This window comes from Herpailurus yagouaroundi, unplaced genomic scaffold (genome assembly GCF_014898765.1).
Source record: "Herpailurus yagouaroundi ecotype Mexico unplaced genomic scaffold, PumYag 185, whole genome shotgun sequence".
NCBI classification, from domain to species: Eukaryota; Metazoa; Chordata; class Mammalia; order Carnivora; family Felidae; genus Herpailurus; species Herpailurus yagouaroundi.
The window spans coordinates 17,830,771-17,857,923 of NW_024412416.1; the positions used below are offsets into that span (position 1 = coordinate 17,830,771).

General features: G+C 38.0%; 1 protein-coding gene and 1 long non-coding RNA gene across 8 annotated transcripts in view; one reads left to right on the top strand and one right to left on the bottom strand.

Annotated features, from left to right (window-relative positions):
- The window catches only part of TTC23 (tetratricopeptide repeat domain 23), a 106,220-nt gene that overhangs the window by 73,918 nt on the left and 5,149 nt on the right, over nucleotides 1-27,153 (bottom strand). For 2 of the 7 annotated variants that reach the window (XM_040493775.1, XM_040493781.1), the window contains exons 1-3: nucleotides 22,188-22,306; nucleotides 8,180-8,379; nucleotides 1,877-2,000 (exon numbers count right to left, since the gene is read on the bottom strand). In XM_040493775.1, the coding sequence (XP_040349709.1) occupies nucleotides 1,877-2,000; nucleotides 8,180-8,379; nucleotides 22,188-22,239 (376 nt within the window). In that variant the 5' untranslated portion in view covers nucleotides 22,240-22,306. Of the gene's footprint in view, nucleotides 1-1,876; nucleotides 2,001-8,179; nucleotides 8,380-22,187; nucleotides 22,307-22,362; nucleotides 22,747-22,879; nucleotides 22,913-27,153 lie in introns of those variants that run through there. The other 5 variants (XM_040493776.1, XM_040493779.1, XM_040493778.1 and 2 more) reach the window with 4 other exon arrangements.
- On the top strand, nucleotides 4,797-8,332 carry LOC121042483 (uncharacterized). The gene is made up of 2 exons (XR_005796250.1): nucleotides 4,797-5,301; nucleotides 8,220-8,332. It is a non-coding gene; the product is annotated as an uncharacterized LOC121042483 (long non-coding RNA).

Below are 27,153 nucleotides of genomic sequence, written 5' to 3' on the forward strand. Positions count from 1 at the left end.
TCCACATCTATACACCCCGGTCTTTTTTTTTTTTTTTTTTTATGAAAGTGTATCTCAGAATCTCTAGGAAGCTGCCAAACTACAAAATTAATGCTGTTCTGATGTCTATAAAATGGAAGAATATACTTTCTGATGGAGAAATTCCAAGGTATGTCCTTCATGTGGGAATGCTTATAGATTGTCTAATTTTTTTAAAGTACATATTTAATCAACCTACCAGTGATTTTTTAGTGCCAATTACACATGCAATATTACAAAAGTTAGTGGTGCATTGTATTTCTTAAAAATTTTATTTATTTATTTTGAGAGAGAGTACATGAGCAGGAGAAAGGCAGAGAGAGAGGGAGAGAGAGAATCCTAAGTACTCTCCATGCTCAGCACAGAGTCCTATGAGGGGCTGGCTCTCCTGACCTTGAGATCACGACCTGAGCCAAAATCAAGAGTCAGACACTTAATTGAGTCACCCAGGTACCCGCTCTCACTTTAACTTGAGAAAGAAAGACTATCATGCAAAAAGGTAGCAGCCTATGGAAGAAAAGCATTATTTGAAATCCCAGATGCCAGGTCACTGGTGCTGGCATCCAAAACCCTACTAACATTATAAGTTGGATAAGTTGTTTCATCTCATTTGTCTCCTCTGGATCTAAAAATATAGGAGGGGGTTCTGGGGTTTGAACTCGATAATCTCCAGGGTCCCCTCTGGCTCTAAAAATCTTTGATCTAACAAGTGGGACCAGTTAATAATCAGATTTGACCAAATTCATTGGGTGGCAATTCTGTGCTTAGCACTGTGGTGTTTTCCACTTCTTGTTATTTTATTTATTCACTGGATCCATCCTGGGAAGTTAGCACCACCATCATTATCATCACTTTTAAAGAAAGGGAGTACAGAGATGTACTCTTGTACACCTCGTCCTGGGTGAGGGAGAAGAAAACATGATATCCTGTTGTTTTTTGCCTTCCCTGCATCCATTCCTCCTTCTTTCGTTTTCTTCTGAGAATGCCCAGCCCCTGTACACCCAATCCATGTGATTTAGCCAAGGTCAGCCTGTCCTCCAGGATCTAGTGGAGCCAAAAGGCAGATCTATCATCTGACTATTCCTTGCCTTTGACCTACCATCCAAGTCAGCCCCAATAGAACCCCCAACTCCTGAGATTTTGGTGAAAAGACATTCTTTTTTTTTTTTTTTTTTTCCCTGGGAATGCTGATGAAGGAAGTCTAAATAAAACTTCTGCAAGCCTTGCTGCTGCCAGATGGGCAAAGCCTGGGTAAGAACAAAGTCCATGCAGAGAAAAACAGAGCCAAGGGGAAGATTAAGAGAGAAACACAAATCTGATGACATTGGTTGAACACCTGGTTTAACCTGTGTAGACACCTGGTTGTCTACAGCAAGTTTTACCCTTGCGTTTTCAAGTTGTATGAGCCAATACATGAACTTTTGTTTACTGCTGGCTTGATTTCATCTCTTATTTATGTTTTTTTGGGGGGGGAGGGGTGTTGCTTACAGGCAAGAAATTCTCCATCAAAACAAATGTGAATGGATCCCATTGTAGGCCCACGCTCCATGCCTTGGGCCCCTTCTGCAATACCTTCAAAGCTAACAATTCTCTCCCAAGAACCCTACTTTTAAGATCATAAATAAAGGGCTCTCCAAAGCCCTCCAAAGGGCTAAAATCTTCCTTCTCTTTTTTATATATTATATAAAAAAATCTCATTCGCTCTTTCTGAAATGAGATGGCTACTCAATGGGTGGAGAGGAGAATATTCAAGAAAACTGAATCCTTCTAGTTACGTGTGAGTCACATTTGCACGAAAGAGCAGAAACCCATGGATTGTTACCTCTCCCCCTCCCGCCACCATTGGAGATGAACTCACCTTTCAGCTGGAGGTAGCCTTGGGCCAGATTAACATGTGCCTCTGCTAGTTTCCAGTGTGAGTCACCATAGCAAATTCTCGTCAGCGCCATGCAGCGTACAAGCTCGCGGACAGCCTGTTCATACTGTGACGGACAGAAAATGGGCTTACGAGCTAGATGACTTGAAAACACAGAGTCACAAAGCACAAAGTCAACTAGCATTTTTGTCCATTCAGTGTATACTTCCTGAGTACCTACTAGGTGCCAGGGATACATCAGAGAAGAAAATAGACAAAGATCTATTTTGGGCCGTGGGCGGTTCATCTATTAGGGTGAAATAGACAATACCTGACAGAAATGAATAAACTTTATAGTATATTTAAATGGATAAAACATTTAAGCTTTTAGTACCTTATGAGAAAGATAACAAATAAAGAAGAAATAGAAAAAGTAGAGCAGACATCTAACCATTCCCTAGGCTTTCGCTGCCCATCTATGAACAGCTACTACACATTCAAGCACCAGGGGGCAAGTGGTACCAGTTTTCAAATAAGGCTCTCTGGTTCTCCATTCAAATACCTTTCTTAGCAGCCTAGGGTATCAGCATAGGAAATGAGGTTGGCAACTGACAAACAGATTTCATTAAAGCAGTGAGAAGTCCATTTATGTTCAGTGTCTGGACCAAGAGAACAGGGAGCTGGTATGTCCAGTTCAGGTCAGCTCGGAGCAGCAATATACTCAAAGCAAGGCTGGTAGTTTTAAAATATAGCTCCAAAATCCTTTGACTCTTTCCATCCAGAGATAGGGGATCTCTGTCTCCTTCCCTTTGAATCTGGGCTTTATAACTGGCTGATAGAATATGGATGGGATGATGCAGTGACAGTTTGGGGGCCCAGGTCTTAAGGAACTGGCTGCTTCCGTTTTCTGTTTCTTCTTAGAAACAGAACACAATTGTGGGCTGAGTTGTGTCCCCACTGCCCCTTAAACTCAAATTTTGGAGGCCCAAGTACTTTAAAATGTGACAGTATATGGAGAGAAGGTCTTTAAAGAGGTAAGTTAAAATGAGGCCGTTAGGGTAGAGCCCTAACCCAACATGACTGATGTTCTTACAAGAAGAGGAAGAAATACCAGGGATGGGCACGCAGAAAGAAAAAAATTGTGAGGACATGGGGAGAGGGCACCGTATTCAAGCTAAGCCTCCAAATGACATCAACCCTGCCAACATTTTGATCTTGGACTTGTAGCCTCCAGAACTTGGAGAAAATAAACTTCTGATGTTTAAGCCACCTCGTCTGAGGTATTCTGTTATGGCAGCCCTAGGAAATTGATAACCTAACCACCATGCTATGAGGAAGCCTAAAGAGAGGCCCTTGTAGAAAGGTACCAATAGCTGACACCAATTAGTCAATCAGAGGAGGGAGCCATCTTGGCAGTGGATTGTCTCTTTGTAGATAGAGTCCAGCTAAAGCTGGGAGTTTAGGGAATGGCTTCCTTGGAGACATAGCAAGTGAATACAGTGAAGAAAAAAGAAAGAAATGATGAAAACACTTGGGAGTCTAGACAGACAGTCGAGCAAAAAGAGAGAGGACCTGATCTGACAATGAATCTATCCCAACCACAGATTTCTAAGAAGAGGGCTATGTAGACTGAAAGTCAGGCCCCTCAATCGTAGCCTGGGTCCTCACTACCTGCAACTGGGGTACAGAAGAGCAGCCTGCCCTCCCTCAACCTTTTTACTTGCTAGAATGCACACTCCAAATATCCCTTTGGCTTTCTGATCTTTATTCTGCCAGTTCCAGTGGCTTCATCCAACAGGCATGGGGAGGAGGCAGACAGAAGAGAAGTATAAGTAGGCAGACAATTTCATAACTGGGATGTGCCTTGGAAATAATATAATTTGATCCCTTAATTTAAAGAATAAATGTAAATCTGGAGAGATGAAAGGATTTATCACCAAATGGTAGAGTCGAGACTTAAAATTCAGCTCCCTGAGGCCAAGTCCAGAGTTCTTTTCACAAAACCATTCTTGGGCCACGTGAAATTTCTTTAACTCCTTAACATTAAAATATGCAGCTCTGATGATCAGTAGGTCTGGCCATATATATATTTAATAATGAGTTTTTGGGGTGCCTGAGTGGCTCAGTTAAGCATCAGACTTCAGCTCAGGTCATGGTCTCACCGCTCATGAGTTCAGGCCCCGCTTCAGGCTCTGTGCTGACAGCTCAGAGCCTGGAGACTGCTTCTCATTCTGTGTCTCCCTTTCTCTCTGCCCCTCTTCTGCTCACACTTTGTCTCTTTCTCTCAAAAATAAATAAATGTTCAAAAACAATTTTTTAAATAAAAAAGTAAAAATGAGTTTTTAATACCCAAATCTTGGTGTCTAAACACTATTCTTTGCTAAGAATCCACAGCTGGAGCAGGGAAAGTATAAGATGAATCTGAAGAATCTTGCTGTGTCTGAAATGAGTAAAGATCAATGGGGATGTACCGAGGAGGTGGGAGCCAGTGTGAAGGGGCAAATACCGGCAAATATGAAACAATTCATGTTTTGACGATTATAATAGATGGTAATACATTTCAAAAGCAATTTCCTGAGCCCATAACTTATATAAATGAGTGAATAATAGAGTGTAAAGAAGGAACACTCTTCCTTATAGAAATGCCAAATAAATATTGAAAGAATGCTGAGGTCAGAGAATTTGCCATTTGGCAAACATCGTAGTAATAACTGATTCAAGTGAGAATCATTAATGGACGCTAAAAGTAGGGGGTGACATTTTAATGAGGAAAAGGACACACACACAGTTTTGCTGAATCTTCCCACAAGATACTTATTAATTACAAAGGGAAGAATAGCAATCCCAAGAGAAGAAGCCTGCCAGACAGCACCTGGACCATGTGATCAAAGTTAGCATCACGGTAAGGAGACAAGAGGACACCATATGCGTCCTGCTGTGATACACTAAAAAAGACCCATAGGTCTTGTCTGTGGAATTCTGGCCCAGAACGGACAACCTGTATCTAATCATGAGGACACACATGAGAAAAGCAAATTGAGAGATACTGTACAAAATAATTGGAGTGTACTTGTGAAGGACTGAATATTTGTGTCCCTCCAAATTCATATGTTGAGGCTCTAACCCCCAATGTGGCATTTAGAGACAGGCCTCTAAGGAAGTGACTGAAGTTAAATGAGGTCATAAAGGTGGGGCCCTGATCCAACAGAATTACTGTCCTTATAAGAAGCGTCGCCTCTCTCTCCCCCTTCTTTACCACTGCCCCCAACACAAAGAGGCCATGTGAGCACACAGCAAGAAGGCAGCCATCTACAGCCCAAGGGGAGAGCTCTCACCAGACACAGACCCTGCTGGAACCTTGCTCTTAAACTTCCTTCAGTCACCCAGTCTGTGGTGTTGTATTGTGGCAGCCAGAGCAGACTAACACAGTAAGTTTTTCAAAAATATCAAGATCATGAAAGACAAAGGCAGGCCAAGGAATCGTTCTAGTAGATTATAGAAGGCTAAAGAGACTTCACAACTATATTCTATGTGAATTAATAGAGCAGAGCATGGATCTGTCTGATTTTTTTTCTGCCAAAGACGCTATTGAGATAATTCAAGAAATATGGATAAGGTTAGCAGATTAGATAATAATATTATACCAATATTAGTTTCTTAATTTTATTTTATTTTTTTAATATGAAATTTATTGTCAAATTGGTTTCTATTCAACACCCAGTGCTCCTCCAGTTTCTTGATTTTAATCATGATCCTGTGGGTAGGTAGGAGTATCCTCTAAGATAGTTAGGGGTAAATCTATAATATCTGTAATTTACTCTGAGATAATTGAGAAAAATAATGCCACACACACACAGAAATAAAGCAAATGTTAGCAACTGGTGAGTCTTGTAACTTTTCTGTAAGTCTGAAAGTATTTTAAAGTAAAATAATGCCAACAAAAGGTTATTTTAAAAAGCAAATTACATCATGTTAATACTTTCCAGAAAACACTTTTAAGGGCTCGCACGGCACTTAGCTGGAGACCTGCAAGGTCCTAAGTGAACTGCCTGCCTCTCCAACTGCATTTCACGTCAGTCTGTAGCTTCCTTTCTCACTTCAAACATGTCTCGCTTGTGCCCACCTCATAGATTTTACATGTGCTGCTTCCTCTCCTTAGAACTCTTTTCCCTTAACTCCTCCAAGCTGGCTCCTTCACTTCCTAAGGTCTAAGCTCTTACGTCACCTGTTCATAGACAGGCCCACTCTTTCCTCAATAGCACTTGACATAGTCTCTGGCTTGCTAGTGTATTTGCAATGCGGACTGCCCCTCAGCTCCATGAGGCCATGCAACCTGCCTGCGCTGTTCACCACGGTATCCAGGGGTGCCTCAACTGAACTGCAGAACACAGAAAATAATTTAGTGCCATCCTAGACCCACAGAAGAGAAGCTAATTCTTTACACACATTGAATGCCTTAGGGCATTAAGGCTTAATTCTCTTGCAGGACTCTGGTTGAGAAAGGCTGCCAGCCCAGTTCCTACCTACCACACAGCCTGGCACACAGTGCATACTGATCTGTTGCATAATGAATAAGTACACATTCAAGACCAAATTCATGCCTCCTCTCCATAATCCTGCTCTTCCGCCTGTATTCATTTAATGGCAAAGGGTCTGGCAAGCCTCTAGTCACCCAAGTTGGCTGAGACCTAAGTCATGAATTGTATACATCCACTCTGATTCACTCTTGCCTCTACAAACCCTACATCCCCTCAGTCACCAGGTCTTCCTGATTCACATTTCCAAATTCCTACCAGATGATCTTAGCATCTTTACTGACCCTGCTACATGTAGTTCAGGCTCTTCTAATTCCTTGCTGGTATAATTACAAATAGCTTCTGAACTGGGCCTCCTCCTCCAATTTTGCTCCCTTCTCACCCTTCCTCCACTCAGCTATGTGAGTGATCATTCCAGACGCTCAAATCTGCTTGTGACACTCCTACTTATCATCCTAGGAGAGTTTCTAATACCTTTAGGAGGAAATCTGAACTCCTTCTCTGGGTATTGAACACCCTCTGGGCCCCAGCTCCTTCCATAATCCAACCTCATTTCCTGCGCTATGTCACTAAAGCCTGAATCCTATGGAAGCAACTTAAGTGTCCATGGATGGGTGAATAAATAAAGAAAATATGATACATATATATAATGGAATATTATTCAACTGTAAAAAGTAAGGGAATTCTGCCATTTGTGACAACATGGATAGACTCGAGGCATTATACTAAGGAAATAAATCAGAGAAAAACAAACACTGTATGATCTTACTTATATGTGGAATCTTAAAAAACAACAACGAAAAGCTTCATAGATATAGAGAACAGACAGGTGGTTGCTACGGGGTTGGGAGGTGTGTAAAAAGGGTGAAGGCAGTCAAAAAGTACAAACTTTTAGTTATAAAATAAATAAGTCCTGGGGATGTAACATACAACATTATGACTATAGCTAATAATACTATACTATACAGAATAATACTATCCTATATCTGCTACCCCTGCCCAGAACACTATCGTCTTCGCTCTTACCTGGCCTACTCCTAAGCACTGTTATCAGTGCAGGCCAAGTCACTCCCATCCCAAGAAGCATGCCTTAACTGATCTCCTTTCACCACCTCCGTGCCCACTGCCTCCCCCTTCCTCTACGTTTTGCATCTATTTCACCCAAACTTGAGTCCATCACAGAACTTATCACACTGACTACCATTGTCTCTCCCCCCGCCTATCATCACAATCAAACCATGAGTCCCTCCAAGGCAAAGGCTAGCTTTCCCATCCGTGCCCCCAGCACCTGCACAGCACCTGGCATATATTAGGTATACAATAGATATCTGTGAAATAAATGGATGGACAAACAGGGCCCAACACCTAAGTGGTGGCAGAAAAATGCATATGGAATAAGCAAGTGAATGAGTAAAACTTTCAGAAAACAAGATCAAGAGTTTTGTCTGCTTTGTTATGTTCCCATGCCTAGACCTGGCACTAGGGGGAGCTCAATAAGTGTTTATTCACTGATGGAAAAAGATGGCAGTAGATCAAACCTACAACCCAGTGGTCTAGTACACACTTGCCAGAGGTCAGGATAGACTTGTTTGTTCATTTGTGCATTCATTCAGCAAATACAATGTTGACTGTACCAAGTGATGTGCTTGGAGCCCCGAGGGGCTACACCCACTCATCCCCTATATACTCTCTTGTACCAAAGAGGGTAGAAATATAGCCTAGACGCTCAGTCATTATCAGAGCACAGGTGTAGAAAATGAAGGATCCTTACTTTGTGACTGCTAGAATAAGACTTCGCTTTCTCTTCACAGAGGTGGAGTTTCTCTCGAGGAGGCTGGAAGAGTGCTGTCTGAGGCAGCTTGTTTTGGATCTTCTTTCTAGGTGTAATGCTGACAGCAGCAACAATTTCATCCAGGTGATTGGATACGTGGGTTTCCTTTGATTCTTGCATATTTTTATATACATTGTCCTCTAATTTTTAAATAAGAAAACAAAGGTGTTAAATGATAATTATAGTTACCTTTATAAATACACATTTTCCCCAGAAATTGATGCTAGGTCTAAGAAAATTTCAACACTTTACCCATGACTTCTTTGAAATTGGTAGCATTTCATCCAAAACGATCTCAATAGCTACTACTAACTTCTCTGTAAAACTTTCAGGTTGATTTCCACACTTTAAGCTAAACCAAACATTCCTCATTCATTTATATATATGTATATAAATGATATAGATACATACATATATGTATATGTATAGATACATACATATATGTATATGTATAGATACATACATATGTATCTATACATGCACGTATGTATAGATACATACACATATACATACATGTATGTATCTATACATACGTGCGTGTATATACATACGCGCATGTATATATACATATGTGCACATATATATACATATGTGCATGTGTGTGTGTATATATATATATATATATATATACACACATACATGTATGTATATATATTGAACCCAACTGTGGTTCAAAGAAGAAATCAAAAAAGAAATTTGAAAGTAGCTTTAACTGGATGAATATAAACACAACATATATATTATATATATAAGTATAGACAAAGGAAATCAGCCAAGCCCAAACAACTCAGAACGCAGATTAGATCACCTGAACAGCTGACCTTGAAGGAGGAAAAAAATGATTTATTAAACTTTCACTTCTGGCCAAAATGGAGTTATGGGGATCAGATTTATTCTCTTGCCTGAAATAACCAGCCAACCAACAAACACACAAAAACAAAAAACAAACAAAAAAACCCACACAGACCCAAAAAAAAGCTATGGAATAATCATTTCCAAGAGACAGGATATCAGATCTGATCAATGGGAAAAAGAAACAAAGTGAGGCCCATGATTGCCCCAGCTTATTGCTTTGAGAAAGTTTCCAGGACATGCAGGGAGCAGAAACCCAGAAGTAACCTGGTGGACTCTCAGTTGAGGAAATAGAGCTGAGGATCTGGGGAGAATAAGGGAGCTAGAGTTCAAAGGAGAGATTACCGGAGAGGATAGAGATGCACAGAGAGAGGATCCTGGAGATTAACAGAGGGATCCTTACAAATATGGGGAGAGAATAATGATCAGCATGTGTATAAGAAAAATGCTTGAATCTGGAGAAAATCCTCTAGAAATATTGAAAGGAACAGAGTCTGGCATTCACACGGGGCTGGCAGTGCCTGCTCCCACCAACCAACCTGGAAAACTCATAATTCATGATGCATTGGGTAAAGCACTCAGAAGAGTTTTGCTTCAATAAAACCCCTAGACTGAGCACTGCTTAGACCCACCTAAAAAGCATAAAAATAAGATCTAAAAGGATCAATCTGTTTCTGAGTAACTTAATTGTACCAGAAGACAAAACTAAAGGATGTATAGGAATACAAAAACAGGTAGCATGCAACAAGGTAAAATTCACAAAGTCTGACACCCAATTAAAGAGTACTAGGTATGTGAAGGGTCAGGAAAACATGGGCCATAATGAGAAGAATAATCAATCAAAACCCAGAACTGACACAGATGTTAAGTTAGTAGAGAAGAACAGTTTTTATAATTAATTGTATTTTACATGTTTAAACAGTTAAGTAGAGACAGGGAAGATATATATAAAAAAAAAAACAAATTGAACTTCTAGATGTGAAAATTATATGTGAAATGAAAAATACACTACATGGGATAATGACAGATTAGATATTACAGATGAAAAGATGACTGAACTTGTACACATAGGAATAGAAACCATCTAAAAAAATTGACTCCTTATAGGAAAGCAGATTGTAGCAGGGACAGAAAGAATATTTGAAGAAATAACAGCCCTAAATTTCCCAAATTTTTGAAAAACTAAAAAGCTAGAGATCTAAGAATTCAACGAACACTAAACACAAGAAACAGAGAAAACGACACCAACACACACCAAAACCAAGGTAAAGTGAAAAATCTCAGATATAGGAAAAAACCATGTTAGTATGAAAAAATAAAGATACGAATGACAGATTTCTTGGAGGAAAAAAAGACACATGAGAAGAAAGTGAAACAACATACTTAAAGTATGTAAAGAAAAAAAGTTGTCAAGGTAGAATTCTGCACCAGTGAAAATATCTTTCAAAACCAAAAACTGAAAGAATTAATCATCAGCAGATTTGCACTCCAATGTTCTCCACGAATTATTAAAGGAAGTCTTTCAGAGGGAAGGAAAATGATAGCAAATGGGAATCTAGATCTACACAAAGGGATAAAGGACAATGGGAATGATGTTTACAGGGGCAAATATGATAAGACTATTTTCATATTATTTAAATCTCTTTTAAATAAAGAAAATATTTAAACCAACTTTTTAAACAAAAAAATAATAATGTTCTGTGGGGCTTATAACATATGTATAAGTGAAACGTATGACAACAGAAGCATAAAGGCTAGGAAGGAAGGAATGACATTGTGAAGTTCTTATACTATATGTGGAGTGGTATAATATTAACGGAAGGTAGACTAAGTCAAAGGTGTATAGTATAAACCCTAAGATACCATTAAAATAACAAAATAGAGAATTATAGGTAATAAGCCAACAAAGGAGATAAAAAGACACATAAAAACAATCCAGTAGAAATGATAAAAAGGAGGGAAAAGGGAACAAAGAAAAAATGGGACAAACAGAAATTAGATAGCAAGATGACAGACTTAAATCTAACCCAACTGTATGTTGCCGACAAGAAATTCACCTCAACTAGAGAAAGACAATTAGACTGAAAATTATGGGGGCGTCTGAGTGGCTCAGCCGGCTAAGAGTCTGTCTTCCACTCGGGTCATGATCTCACGGTTCGTGGGTTTGAACCCTGTGTCAGGCTCTGACAGCTCAGAGACTGCAGCCTGCTTTGGGTTCTGTGTCTCCCTCTCTCTCTGCCCCTCCCCCATCATGCTTTGTCCTTCTCTCTCTCAAAAATAAATAAACATTAAAAAAAGACAAAATTATGGAACATAATATACTAAAATTAGACAAAAACAAACTTGGATTGTCTACATTAATATTAAAGTAAATTGTACAGCAAAGAATATTATCATAAAGACGGTCATTTCATAATTATAGAAGGCCAATTAGTCAAGAGGATATAATTATTCCAAGAGTTTATACACTTAATAACAGTTTCAAAATATGGGACCCCAAACTGATGGAAATGCAAGGAGAAATAGACAAATTCTCAATTATAGTCTGAGATTTCAGTACCTTGCTCTTAATAGTTGATATACCACGAGGCAGAAAATCAGTTAAGGATACATAAGACTTGAACTACATCATCAACTAACTTGGTTTGACATTTACTAGAACACTATACTTAAGAAGAGCAGAATACACATTCTTTTCAAGTGCACATGGACACTAAGACAGATTCTATTCTGGGTCGTAAAACAAGTTTCAATAAATTTATAAGGATTCAAGACATAGAAAATATATTCTATGACTACAACAGGATTAAATCTTAAATCAATAATACAAAGATATCTGGAAAATGTTCAAATATTTGGAAACTAAATAACACACTTCTAAAAAAACCCCAACCATGGTTCAAAGAAGGAATCAAAGAAGAAATTTGAAAGTAGCTTTAACTCAAAGAATATAAACACAACATACAAGAATTTGAGAATGCCACTAAAGCAGTCCTTATGGAGAATTTATAATATTAAATGCCTATATAAGAAAAGTAGAACGTTCTCAAGGTCATAATCTTAGCTTTCACCTTCAGCGACTTGAAAAAAAGAGCAAATTAAACTCAAGGTAAACAGAAGAAAAGAATTAATAAAATAAATAATAAAGCTAACCTCACATCAATGAAAGAAACATAGAAAAACAATAGGAAAAAAATCTATGAAAACAAAATTTGGTTCTTTGAGACCAGTCACATTGATAAATCTCTATCCTGACTAATTATGAAAAAAGGAAAGAAGACACAAATCACCAATATCAGGAATGAGAGAGATGACATCACTACAGATTCTACAAGTATTAGTTTTTTAAAAAATAGTTGTTTATTAGGGGTGCCTGGGTGGCTCAGTTGGTTAAGCGTCCGACTTCAGCTCAGGTCATGATCTCGCAGTTTGTGAGTTCGAGCCCCACATGGGGCTCTGTGCTAATGAGCCTGGAGCCTGCTTCAGATTCTATATCTCCCTTTCTCTGTCCCCCCTCTCCCTTTCTCTGTCCCCCCTCCCCCGCTTGCGCTCTCTCTCTCTCTCTCTCTCTCTCTCTCTCTGTCTCAAAAATAAACATTAAAAAAAGATTTATTTTTGAGAGAGAGAGAGACAGAGCATGAGTGAGGGAGGGGCAGAGACAGAGGGAGACACAGAATCCGAAGCAGGTTCCAGGCTCTGAGTTGTTAGCAGAGAGCCTGGCCTGGGGCTCAAACTCATGGACTGTGAGATCATGACTCGAGCTGAAGTTAGATGCTTAACCGACTGAGCCACCCAGAGGTCCCAACAAATATAAATTTACTATGGGAATATTATGAACATCTTATGCCAATACATTTGACAACTTAGATGAACAGACAAATTCCTCTAAAGACACAAAATACTAAAGCTCACGCAGGAAGATATAGTTTGAATAGCCCTATATCTATTAGTGAAACTGAATTTGTTTTTTAAAAACCTTCCAAAGACAAAAACCAAAAAAAAACCCCAAACAACTCCAGACCCAAATGACTTCATTAGTGAATTATATCAAATATTTAAGGAAGATATAATAGCAATTTCATGCAACTTTTTCAAGAAAATTGAAAAAAGAGAATATTTCCTAACTCATTCTAGGAGACCCTGATGTGAAAACAAGACAAATACAAGACAAGAAAACTGCAGATCAATATCCATCCCTCAGGAACATAGATGCAAAAATTCAAATTTTAGCAAATTAAACCTAGTAATATGTAAAAGAGAAAATACATCACGACCAAGTACAGTATATCTCAGGAATACAAAATTGGTTTAACACTCACAAAACAGCCAATGTAATTCATAATACTAATAACCTAAAAGAAGAAAAACTGCATGACCATCTTGATCAACACCCAAAAAGAACTTGACAAAAATCTAATATATAATTTTTTAATAAAAAAAAATCTTAGCAGAGTAGGAATAGAATTGTACTTTCTCAATCTGATATAGGGCATCTGTGAGAAACCTACAGTTAACTTGGAGTTATTGGTGAAAGACTGAATGCTCTCTCCCTAAGATCAGACACAAAACAAGGGGATTCACTCTCAACATTTCTATTTAACATTGTCCTGGAGGTTTCAGTCAGTGCAATCAATTAAGAAAAAGAAACAAATGTCAACCAAATCAGAAAGGAAGAAGTAAAACTGCCTTTACCCACAGATGGTATATCTCTATTATCATCTATGTAGATCTGATGGAACACGCAGGAAAACTCTCCTAGAATAAGTAAATTTAACAAGGTTGTAGGACACAAGAACACTATACCAAAATTACATTTCTGTATATTAACAATGGATAATCAAATTGAAGTTAAAATAATACTATGTACAACAGCATCAAAAATATGAAATAGGAATATATCTGCCAAAAAATGAATGTGACTTACATAATTAAAACTACAAAGGAGCTGAGAGAAAGGAGACATAAACATGTACCAGGTGCATGGGTTGTAAGACTCAATACTGTTAAAATGTCGTTTCTCCCACATTGATGTATATATTTAAAGCCTTCCCAATCATGGTTTTTGTTGTTTGTTTTTGTTTGTTGTTTTTTTGTTTTTGTAGAAATTGACAATCTGTTTCTAAAATTCATATGAAAATGTAAAGGACCTGGAGCACCCAAAATGACTTTGTAAAAGAAGAACAAAGTTAGAGGCCAAATGTGACTTTTCATCAAGATCTGTTGTAAAGCTAGGTATTTAGCAAGGCAGTTTGGTATTGTTGTCAAGATAGACAAATAGGTCAATGGAACAGAAATGGCGAGTCCAGAAATGAACCCCACTTATATAAACAATTTACCATTGACAAAATTGCACAGGCAATTCATCTGTTCAACAGATGGTGCTAGAATAACTGGATATTCACATGTGAAAATAAAAATGAAACAAAAATCTTTGATGCATGCCTTACACCATACACAAGAATGAACTCAAAATGGAACACAGATCTCTATATAAGAACCTTTGTGACCTTGGATTAGGCAAATTTCCTAAATATGACACAAAAGAATCATAAAAAAGACTTGATCAAAATTAAAAATTTTCTGTTCTTCAAATGAAACTGTGAAGAGAATGAAAAGACAAGCCACAGGCTGGGAGAAAGTATTTATAAAATATGTATCTAATAAAAGACTTGTACCTGGAATGTGTAAAGGACTCTCAAAACTTAACTATAAGAAAACAAATAGCTCATTATGAAAATGGGCAAAATATTTTAATAGACACATCATCAAAGAAGCTCTATCAATGACAAATAGGCACATGAAAAGATGCTCAACATCATTAGTCATTAGGGAAATACAGTTAAATTCACAATGAGATGTCATTTGCAACAATCAGAACGACTAAAATTAAAAAGATTACTAAGCATTGTTGAGGAGGTGAAACAGGAACTCTCACACACTGTTGGTAGGAATGTAAAATGCTGCAATCACTTTGGAAAACAATCTGGCAGTTTCTTAATAAGCTAAATATACACCTAGCACATGATTCATTTAAGTCCTAGATATTAACATAAGAGAAAAGAAACCATACATTCACATAAGGACTTACGCACAAATGTTCATAGAAGTTTTATTTTTTATTTTTTAAATGTTTATTTATTTTTTTTTTTAAATTTTACTGTTTATTTTTGAGAGGGAGAGAAAGCACGTGTGTGCATGCATGCAAGCAGGGGAGGAGCAGAGAGAGAGGGAGATATAGAATCTGAAGCAGGCTCCAGGCACAGAGTTGTCAACACAGAGCCTGATATGGGGCTCGAACCCACAAACTACGAGATCATGACCTGAGCCGAAGTTGGACGCTTAACTGACTGAGCCGCCCAGGCACCCTATTTATTTATTTTTGAGAGAGAGATAGAAAGTGTGAGTGGGGAAAGAGCAGAGAGAGAGGGATACAGAATTCCAAACAGACTGTGCTGTCAGCACAGAGCTGGAGGTGGGGTTCAAACTCACAAACCCTGAGATCATAACCTGAGCTGAAATCAAGAGTCGGAGGCTTACCTGACTAAGCCACCCAGGTTCCCCAAGAGTTTTATTTTTAATAGCCAAAACCAAGAAACAACTCAAATGCCCTTAAATTGGTAAATGGATAAACAAACTGTGGTATAGCTATACAATGAAATAATACCAGCAATAAAAAGGAACAGATATGCTACCACATGAATTGGTTCAGTTATGTTGAGTGAAAGAAGCCAGGAGGAAGAGAGTACAAACAATATGCCTCCCTTTATATAAAATTCTAGGAAATGCAAACCAATGTAGAATGATCAAAAGCAGATCAGCAGTTGTCTTGAATTGGAGATGCAGGGAAGAGGGGGATGTACAGATTACAAAGAGACATGAAGAAACTTTTGGGGGTGATAATTATGTTATTGCTTTGATTGTGGTGGTGGTTTCATGGGTATATACATAACCCAGAATTTATCAGATTTTACACTTATTTTATTTTAAATTTATTTATTTAAATTCAAGTTAGTTAACATAACAATGCAGTATTGGTTTCAGGAGTGGAACCCAGTGATTCATACAACATCCAGTGCTCATCCCAACAAGTGCCCTCCTTAATGCCCATTACCCATTTAGCCCATCTCCCGCCCTCCACAACCCTCAGGTGTTCTCTGTATTTAAGAGTCTCTTATGGTTTGCCTCCCTCTCTGTTTTTATCTTATTTTTCCTTCCCTTCCCCTATGTTCATCTGTTATGTTTCTTAAATTCCACACATGAGATTATGTACTTTTATATGTCAATTAATAAAGCTGTTTAATATATATCTACGTATCAGATATATAGATATCTAGATACCAGCCTTCCAGAGATCCTTCCCCATACACCACTCTCCCCATGTAGATCCTTCACATTCCAATTCTATTATTTACTACAGATAAGTTATTTCAAGTTTCACCCTATTGTAATCATTCATAAATATTTATTGAATTCCTACTATAAGGAATGCATTACGTGGTAAAGAAGAACTCTGAGAAACATAAAATCTAGAAGGAAAAAAGATCAGGTACACAACTACCATGATTCTGGGTGGTACAAATGCTGGAAGAGGGGGAAGTGGTAAGACTTCAGAATGGGAACCATTACTGTTGTGGTAAATCAGCTTGCTTGGTTGAGAAGATTTCAAGAACAAGAAGAGAACAAGCCCAAGTAGAGTGAATAATTAGCAAAGGCTCAGAAGTGCAAAGTAAAATGGGTATACAGCTAACCAGTATAGCTAACCAGTATGCATTGGGGGTGGGGGATATCGATATAGGACAGCATTTTCCAAACCAATCTCCCTTGTACACTAGAAGCACAAGACATTAATGCACAATCTAGAAGAGAGGGTTATTGACAAAGATGATCAAGTAAATTGGTAAACACAAATATTGATTGCACAAAAGAAGGGTTCTCCAATAAACATGAACAAGTTTCATTACCTCAAGTCTTCTCAAAGGCTTTAATGTAGTGTAATTCCTTGAGAATATACCACAGAGGGATATAGTACACAACACTTCCCCTAACTTTTTGGACCATGAAATCCTCTTTTCTGGAACACTCATTAAATCTTATGCAACTGGTACTTTTTGAGCACTGTTTGGGAAGCCAGGAGGCAAAGGAAAACTGAAAGGCTGGATCCAGGTTTAGAAGACATTGATTGCACGCCAAGAGTTTGATTGACCTTATTCGACAAATAGTGATGAGCCCTGAAGGTTTTATAAAGAAAGAAAAATCAAAGTGCTAAGGCTGATCTGTTAATTAGTGGGCAAATATAATGGAAACCACAGCAGGCAAAGTGGCCGCTGATTTTCAAACTTTAATTTTCTACCATCTTTTTAAAAATGTTTGTTTGTTTGTTTAGAGAGAAAGAGAGAGAGCGCAGGGGAGGGGCAGAGAGAGAGAGAGAGAGAGAGAGAGAGAGAGAGAGAGAATCCCAAGCAGGCTCAGTGCTGTCATCTTGGAGCCTGACACAGGGCTCAATCTCATGAACCATGAGATGAAATCGAGAGTTGGATGCTCAACTAACTGAACCACCCAGGTACCCCAGTCTGCTACTATCTTGATGACTGTTAGCATGTCTGCATTCTGCCTACAATATTAACTTTTTCTTTAGGACTACAACTTTTTAAAACCTAAATACTTCAGCTTCACTCCAATAAATAATCAGTGACATTATGGGTTTGATGTCATATTTTCCCATAAACTATACATTAAAATAAACACATAAGTATTAATATTTTAAAAGTTGGTCTGTGTTCCACCAAACATCACATTAGGCATCACCAATTGCAAACACTGCATACCTTGGGAAATTCTAGATTTGAGCAATGTTTTACCACCATTTTTAGCCATGACCCACCATCTAAGATTTCATCAGGTTTTACTTGCTATAATTTATATTCTGATAAAATAGGCACTTTCCCTAAAAATAAAGTTAGAATATTCTCTATGATTCTTAAAACTTCCTTCTAGAAATTCTGGTACCTCTTCAATAAGTGGGTGTGGCCCTTTATCACTGGTTGAAGGAATCAGAGTACTGTACAGAATGAATTCAGGTGCACAGTAGCAGTGAGAAGGGAAGTGAAGGGAAGGATAAGAAGAATTACTGAAAGAAATAATTATTGCAACATGAGAACTGCTTGGATGTAAAAATTAAAGAAGGGAGACAGTCAAGACTGACTCTGACATTTTCATCCAGGAACTCGAGATAGGCATTGGCATACTATGGCATGGTTCACATACTATCCACTGCTTTTGTAAGTAAAGCTTTTTTGGAACACAGCATTGTTAATTCATTTACATATGGTCTTTGTAGTATAAAAGCAGAGATAAGTAGTTGTAACAGAAACCTTATTGCTCTCAAAGCCTAAATAAAGTATTTACTATCTGGTCCTTTACAGAGAAAATTTATTGACACCTAAAAGTAGTGATGCCATGGACAGAAGTAATGAGATAAAGGGGAATGGTCATTTTGATAAGACAATCAGTTTGGTCTCAGACAGATTGAATTTGAGACTGTGGGAGAAAATTTATATAAGAATGTCCAACTTATGGCAAGGATGCGGAGAAAGGGGAACCCTCTTGCACTATTGGTGGGAATGAAAACTGGTACAGCCACTCTCAAGAACAGGATGGAGGTTCCTCAAAAAACTAAAAATAGAACTACCCTATGATCCAGCAATTGTATTATTAGGTATTTACCCAAAGGATACAAAATACAGATTTAAAAGGGTATATACACCACAATGTTTGTATCAGCATTATCAACAATAATCAAACTATGGAGAGAGCCCAAATTCCATTGACTGATGGATAAAGAAGATGTGATATATATATATATATATATATATATATATATATACACACACACACATATACACACAATGGAATATTACTCAGCCATCAACAAGAATGAAATCTTGCCATCTCCAGCAATGTGGATGGAGCTAGAATGTATTATGCTAAGAGAAATAAGTCAATTAGAGAAAGACAAATAACATATGATTTCATTCATATGTGGAATTTAAGAAACAAAACATAAACATATGATGGTGGGTGGGAGATGGGTTAGATGGGTGATGGGTACTAAGCGGGGCATTGGTTATGATGAGCACTGGGTGTTGTATGTAAGTGATGAATCACTGAATTCTCCTCCTGAAACCAATACTGCACTGTATGTTAACTAAATTCAAATAAAAATTTAAACAAAGAATGTCCACCTTAGAATAGAAATATATTGGACCACCTAGGTGACTCAGTCAGTAGAGCGTTGTGACTTTTGATCTCAGGGTCTTGGGTTCAAGCTCCATATTGGGAGCTTACTTTAAAAAAATTAAAAAAATAAAAAGTAAATAAAAAAGAAGTTAGAAATATATCACTAGTTCTTGAGTGACATCTTTTTAAAGATGATATTTTTTTCCTTTTTAAAAAAGTTGGTAACTTATTCCATGCCTACATCCAAATAGGATTTGAGATGGCTAGAGATAAGTGTTGAAGGAGTTAAGACTGGACATAGCTACCAGGGTAAAGTGTGGCCACTACTTGATAATCCAAACTAGAGCTTTACTTTCTCACCAAGAGAAAAAAAAAAAAAAAAAAGTAGGAACTTTTCTTTCCTTCATGAAGCAATATAGAATGAAAATATGAGGGAAGAAACTAGCTGAAGGCCAGTCTGTGAGAAAGCTATGTGAGAACGCTACAGAGGCCCGTCAATCCCAGCAAAAGTCACTCCTGGGCAGACCTTCAAAATGTGAAAGGCTAATCCTTCAGTTCAACATCTACGCATTGCCTAAAAGAGACTGTACAGAGACAGCTGTACAGAAACTCCGTGCTATCCCTGATTGCAAGATGGTAGCTGACTTTTTTTCTGATAACCTCTTGACTTAAGCTTTCTCATCTGTTCACCCCATTGGCTGATGATCCAATCACTTCAATAAGTGTTATAGTTTACAAAAAGAGCAGGAGATTGGGATCGGGAATCTGAGACTCAAGAGTCTGTGCTGGCCCAACTACTCATGTGATATGGGCACTACCAATAATTGATATTCACATAACACTTTATGTGATAGTCACATAACACTTTGATGTAAGGTATGGACGCAGATATGACTAACCCTATTTTATAAATGAGGACAGTGAAGCTGAAAGAAGCTAAATTACTCGCCCAATGTCACACAGGCAGAATCAGGACCCTGGTCTTCTGATAACTTGGTCTGACTTTCATTGACCAGTCAGTCTTTAGCAGTGGGAAGCAAATGCTCTTGCTTTGGAAACCTAAGACTGCATTTTAAAAAGTAAAAGGAGCGTCTGGGTGGCTCAGTTAAGTGTCTAACTTCGGCTCAGGTCATGATTTCACGGTTCATGAGTTCTAGCCCTGTATCAGGCTCTGTGCTGACAGCTCAGAGCCTGGGGCCTGTTTTGGATTCTGTGTCTCCCTCTCTCTCTGCCCCTCCCCTGCTTGCATTGTCTCTCAAAAATGAATAAACATTAAACAAAATTAAAAAGTAATATGTTTTTATAACCAGGAAATGTAATATCTTCAACAGATTTAACCACATTTTCTTATCTTCTATTTAGAAGAGGCAAAGATGAAATTTTAGAAACTATGTAAGTAATATGCTCTGTAATATTTGCTATTCCAGGCCTCGAACCTAATGTTAAACTTTGACATTGGGTTGATTTTTCTTTTTTTCTTTTTTGGCTTGACGGTAAAACATGGTTTGTCTAATGCTGCCTCTTAATATTAAATCCTTAAAACAGAGATTATCCGGGCACTCCCAGGATGGAGCTAACTTGCACATACTTTTCTTCTTTTTGGCCAGATAGCTAAAAAACAATTAAGCCAGTATTTTAAAATTACAAGTTTCACATAGATGTAAAGATCTAGTTTTCTGGATTTCTGGCTTCCTATGAAAACTCAGAACACCTATCACCACTGGGCTGACGTCATCACAGGCAACAATCAGCAAGGAATGAACAGCAGAAGTCCTGGAGGTAAGGTGCCAGGTGCCATCACTCCCTATTGCTCCTGGACATGGAGGCAGCAAAGCAGTTTCCATTCGTCATCAGTCATCACTCCTATGTTGCTTCTTATTGTAAAAGAATAAGTCTCTGTAACCATACCTTTCTTTTTTTGTTGTTTTCAATGTTTATTTTTATTTCTGAGAGAGAGAGAGAGAGAGAGAGAGAGAGAGAGAGAGAGAGGCAGAGAGAGAGAGGGAGACAGAATCTGAAACAGGCTCCAGGCTCTGAGATGTCAGCACAGAGCCTGATGTGGGGCCCAAACTCATGAACTCTGAGATCATGACCTGAGCCAAAGCTGGACACTTACCTGACTGAGCCACCCAGGCTCTCCACCATACCTTTCTTTCAAAGTGAAAGGCTGACATTAAGCGGTGTGGTTTTCCTGGCCCATGTCACTTGCCACTCATTTCCTACATTGAATCTAATCTAAACCATCACTTATACAAGATTATAAGATATACTACTATTTTATAATCACTAAGAAAATCAACAACACTGCTATCAATTGTAACACACATTCCAATTTCAGAGATGTTTAAATACCAAAATGTGCACCTCTGAAGCAATTAGCCAGCCTGGCTTCTGGAAACAATTGAATCCATGACCCCATTTTAAATACGTGTCCATTTCTGTTTCCGATTCTGTGTCTCCCTCTCTCTCTGCCCCTCCCCCATTCATGCTCTGTCTCTCTCTGTCCCAAAAATAAATAAACGTTGAAAAAAAAAATTAAAAAAAAAAAAAAAGGGGGGGCGCCTGGGTGGCGCAGTCGGTTAGGCGTCCGACTTCAGCCAGGTCAGGATCTCGCGATCCTGAGTTCGAGCCCCGCGTCAGGCTCTGGGCTGATGGCTCGGAGCCTGGAGCCTGTTTCCGATTCTGTGTCTCCCTCTCTCTCTGCCCCTCCCCCATTCATGCTATGTCTCTCTCTGTCCCAAAAATAAATAAACGTTGAAAAAAAAATTAAAATAAATAAATAAATACGTGTCCATTTCAATGTGCCTTGCATCATGTAGGAACATTTTTAGCACAAAGACAGACTCTTCAGTTCACTTACTTGGAGCTACATGCTTATCATCAGCCACTTTTCTTTTCTTTGTAATAGCCATAGCTGGGGTTTAAATTTTCATTAGATATCAGCCCAGGCCCCACCCACCACCCTCTCCCTTTCAGCCTTGGGTGAAGCTTCCCAGGCCTCTCAATCAGTACCTACAACTGCCGGTCAGACATACCCAATCAATTGATGCTATTCTTTTTGCCAGACATGCCCAGTAGAATGCTGAAGTATACGATCAGCCCCAGATCCAAATAGGAGGAAGAAGAGGTCTGAAGTGGGGTCTCAGTCTTCCACTTCCAAGAGGTGATGTTCAAAAACTTAATAACTGGTATAGCAGGAGGACCAACCAATCTGTATAGATGGAAACTATGCTGGAGCTAGGTTCAGAAGGTCCCCTGCTGTTACAGGTGTTAACCTTTGGGTGCTGACTTGTGGGGAGATGTAGGGAAACTTGAGGGAGGGGCAGGAGCCCCCAGGGCATGGCTCCTGGAAAATAACAACCATTATGACTGTAGGAGAGTCTACTAGTTAAAAAGCAACGTTGCCCCTATGTAAGCTGAGGCATCAAAAAGCTGAGATGGGAAAACATCCTAGAAGGATATAAAATACCCAAACCGTATAAAAAGGAAACAAAAAATCTGAATAGAACTATAACAAGTAAATAAATTATATTAGTAATTTAAAATATTTACACAAAGCAGGGCACTTGGGTGGCTTAGTCGATTGAGTGTCTGAATCTTCATTTCGGCTCAGGTCATGATCCCAGAGTCGTGGGATGCAGCCCCTTATTGGTTTCCATGTTGAGTGTGGAGCCTGCTTGAGATTCTCTCTCTCCCTTTCTCTAAAACAAAACAAAACAAAACAAAACAAAACAAAACAAAACAAAAGCAAACAAACAAAAAACCCAAACACATTTACACAAAGCTAAGCCCAGGCCTAGATGGCTCCAATGGCAAATCCTAATAAACCTTTAAAGAAGTAATACGAATCTTTTGAAAATTCTATCAGAAAATAGAGGAGGAAATCCCTTACAACTCATTCTATGAGGTCAATATTATCCTGATACCAAAGCCAGATGAAGACATAATAAGAAAACAATAAACCAATACCCTTGATGATTGTGAACACAAAAAGTCTTCAACAAAATATGAGAAAAACAAATATAGGGGGCCTGAGTGTGGCTCAGTTGGTTGAGCATCCGATTCTTGGTTTTGCTCAGGTTTGAGCCCTGAGTTGGGCTCCACGCTGACAGTGTGGAGCCTGCTTGGGATTCTTTCTCTCTCCCTCTCTCTCTGTGCCTGCCTGTTTGTGCTGTCATTCTCAAAATAAATAAATAAACTTAAAAAAAAAAAAAAAGAAAACCAAATCCAGCAACATATAAAAAAGATTATACATTATGACCACGGGGGCTTCATTCCCGGAATGTAAATTTGGTTTCACATCTGAAATCATTAATGTAATACACCACATTAATAGAATAGAAGACAAAATCTACATGATCATTTTAATAAATGCAGAAAAAAAACCACACTTGGTAAAATCCAACATCTACTTAGGATAAAACTTCCTTAACCTGATAAAGGTCTAATAAAAACTAAAAATAACCCTAATGCTAACATCACACTTAATGGTGAATGTTTGAATAATTCTCTTGTAAGATTGGAAACAAGGCAAGGATGTTTGCTGTCACCACTTGTATTCAAGACTGTAGTGGATATTCTAACCAGTGCAATAAAGCAAGAAAAAGAAATAAAAGGCATGAAGATTAGAAAGGAAGAAATAAAATTTTATTATCAGGTGACATGATCCTATATGGAGACAATTCTAAGGGAGATACACACACACACCCAAACAAAACAAAAACAATAACAAAATCCTACTAGAACTATTAAACAATTTCAGCAATATCAGAGGATACAAAATAAACAAAAATTACATATCTATCAATCTGAAAATGAAATTAAGGTAACATTTCCACACACAATAGCATCAAAAAGAATGAAGTACTTAGGAATATATTTAACAAAAGAAGTACAAAACTTGTACACTGAAAATTATGCAACATTGCTGAAAGAAGTCAAAGGAGACCTAAATAAATGAGATATATTCCATGTTCATGGATTAGAAGCCTTCATATTATTAAGATAGCAATACCCTCCAAGTTGATCCATAAATTTTATGTAACCCCTATCAAAATTTCAACTGCCTTTTTTTGTGAGAGTATAATTTGACCTTAAATTCACATGGAAATGCAAGAGACCTAGAATAGTTAAAACAATCCAAAATAGAACAAAGTTGGAGGATTCACACTTCCATTTTAAGAACTTACTAAAAAGCTACAGTAATCAAAGCAAGTGGTACTGGCATAAGGACTGACATGTAGATTAATGGAATAGAATTGAGAGTCCAGAAATAAACCCTTACACTTAAGGTCAATTATTATCATCATTATTATTATTACTATTATTTTAAAGTTTATTTATTTATTTTGAGAGAGAGAAAGAGAAAGCACTCATGCAAGTGAGGGAAGGGCAGAGAGAGAGGGAGAGAGAATCCCAAGCAGGCTCCACACTGTAAGCACAAAGCCTAATGTGGGGCTTGATCTCACAAACTGTGATATCATGACCTGAGCCAAAATCAAAAGTTGGATGCTTAGCCAACTGAGGCACCCAGGCACCCTGGTCAATTATTTTTTGACAAGAGTACCAAGGTAATTCAAGGCGCAAATAATAGTCTTTTTCACAAATGATGCTAGAACAACTGGATAGGGACATGTAAAAGAAAGAATCTGGAGCTCTACCTCACACCATATACAAAAATTAACTCTAACTGGGTCAAAGGCATAAAAGTAAGAGCTAAAACTGGAAAACTCTTAGGAAACATAGGGCTATGTATAAGCTTGGGTTAGACAGAGATTTCTTATGTACAATGCCAAAGGCACAATAGATAAAAGAAAAAAATAGATAAATTGGACTTCATGAAAATTAAAAATTTTTGTTGCTTCAAAAGACACCATAATGGAAGTTAAAAGACAACTCACAAAATAGGAGAATATATTTGCAAATATGTTTCCAAACACTTGTAGATATATCACATATTTGATAATGAACTTCAACCCCCCAAAAATAATAAACACAACTCGGTAATAAGACAAATAACCCAAGAAAAAATAGGCAAAATGTATGAAAAGACATGGGGTGCCTGGGTGGCACAGTTGGTGAAGCATCTGACTTCTGCTCTGGTCATGAGCTTGCAATTTGTGAGTTTAAGCCCTACACTGGGCTCTCTGCTGTCAGTGCAGAGCCTGTTTTGGATCCTCTGTCCCCCTCTTTCTCTGCCCCTCCTCCACATGCGTGCTCTCTCCCTCTCTCTCTCTCTCTCTCTCTCTCTCTCTCTCTCTCTCTCTCTCTCAAAAATAAATAAAAACATTTAAAATATATTTGCAAAGACAATTTACCAAAGAAGATATATGAATGACCAATAAGCAAAAAATCAAAATCACTACTCATTGGAAAATGAAAATCCAAACTACAATGAGAATCACTTCACACCCACCAGAATTACTATAATCAAAGAGACAGACAATAAGAAGCTTTGGAGAGGGTGTAGAAAAATTGGACTTCTCGTAAATCACTGGCAGAAAGTAAAATTGTGCATTCACTTTACAAAGCAGTTGAGTAATTCCTCATAAAGTTAAACATAGAATTACCACATAAACCAGCAATTCCGTGCATAGGTATATACTCAAGAGGCCAAAAACACCTGTTCACACAAAAACCTGTACACATCTTCATAGCAGCATTATTTACACTAGCTAAAAACTGAAAGCAATCCGAATGTTCATCAACTGGTGAATGGATCAACAAAATGTGGTATTGTCCATATGATGGAATATTATTTGGCAATAAAAAAGGAATGGAATACTGATACATGCTATAACATAGATGAACTTCAAAAACGTTATGCTATAGCCAGATGCAAAAGACCACATACAGTATGATACCAGACAAGGCAAACCTATAGAAACAAAGTTTATCAGTGATTGCCTAGCCTGGGGTAGGAGTGGGAAGTGCCTGCAAGTGGGCACAAGGTTCTTTTTAAAGTGATGGAATTTTCTAGAATTCCAATGTGATTAATACTTGCACAACTCTAAATTTTCTAAAAAATAATTGAGTTGTATCCTTAAGATAAGTGAATTTTATGACATGTAAATAACACTTCACTAAAGCCATTAAAAATAGCTATAAACCTGAATAAACAATGCACTTTTATGTGTAATTCTGGCTTTTAAATATCTATGACTACAGGACTTTCCTAAGATAGGACAGCCCTAATTCTCGAAACAATGTGGCTGAGACTCCCAAATCTTGAAAACCAACCCTAAATTAATGTTATGGTTCTATGAATACATAGATCATATGCATTAGTTCCTGGCACCTAGTAGGCCTCAAGAAATGTTTACTGGATGAACAATTAAACCATCTTCATGAAAAATACAAAGAAATGGAAAAACATTCCATACCCATGGATTGGAAGAATAAATATTGTTAAAACGTCAATACTACACAAAGCAATCTACACATTCAACACAATCCCAATCAAAATTGTACCAGCATTCTTCTCGAAGCTAGAACAAGCAATCCTAAAATTTGTATGGAATCACAAAAGACCACGGATAGCCAAAGTAATATTGAAGAAGAAAACCAAAGCAGGAGACATCACAATCCCAGACTTTAGCCTCTACTACAAAACTGTAATCATCAAGACAGTATGGTATTGGCACAGAAACAGATACACAGACCAATGGAATAGAATAAAGACTCCAGAATTGGACCCACAAAAGTATGGCCAACTAATCTTTGACAAAGCAGGGAAGAATATCCAATGGAGAAAAGACAGTCTCTTTAACAAATAGTGCTGGGAGAACTGGACAGCAACATGCAGAAGAATGAAACTAGACTGCTTT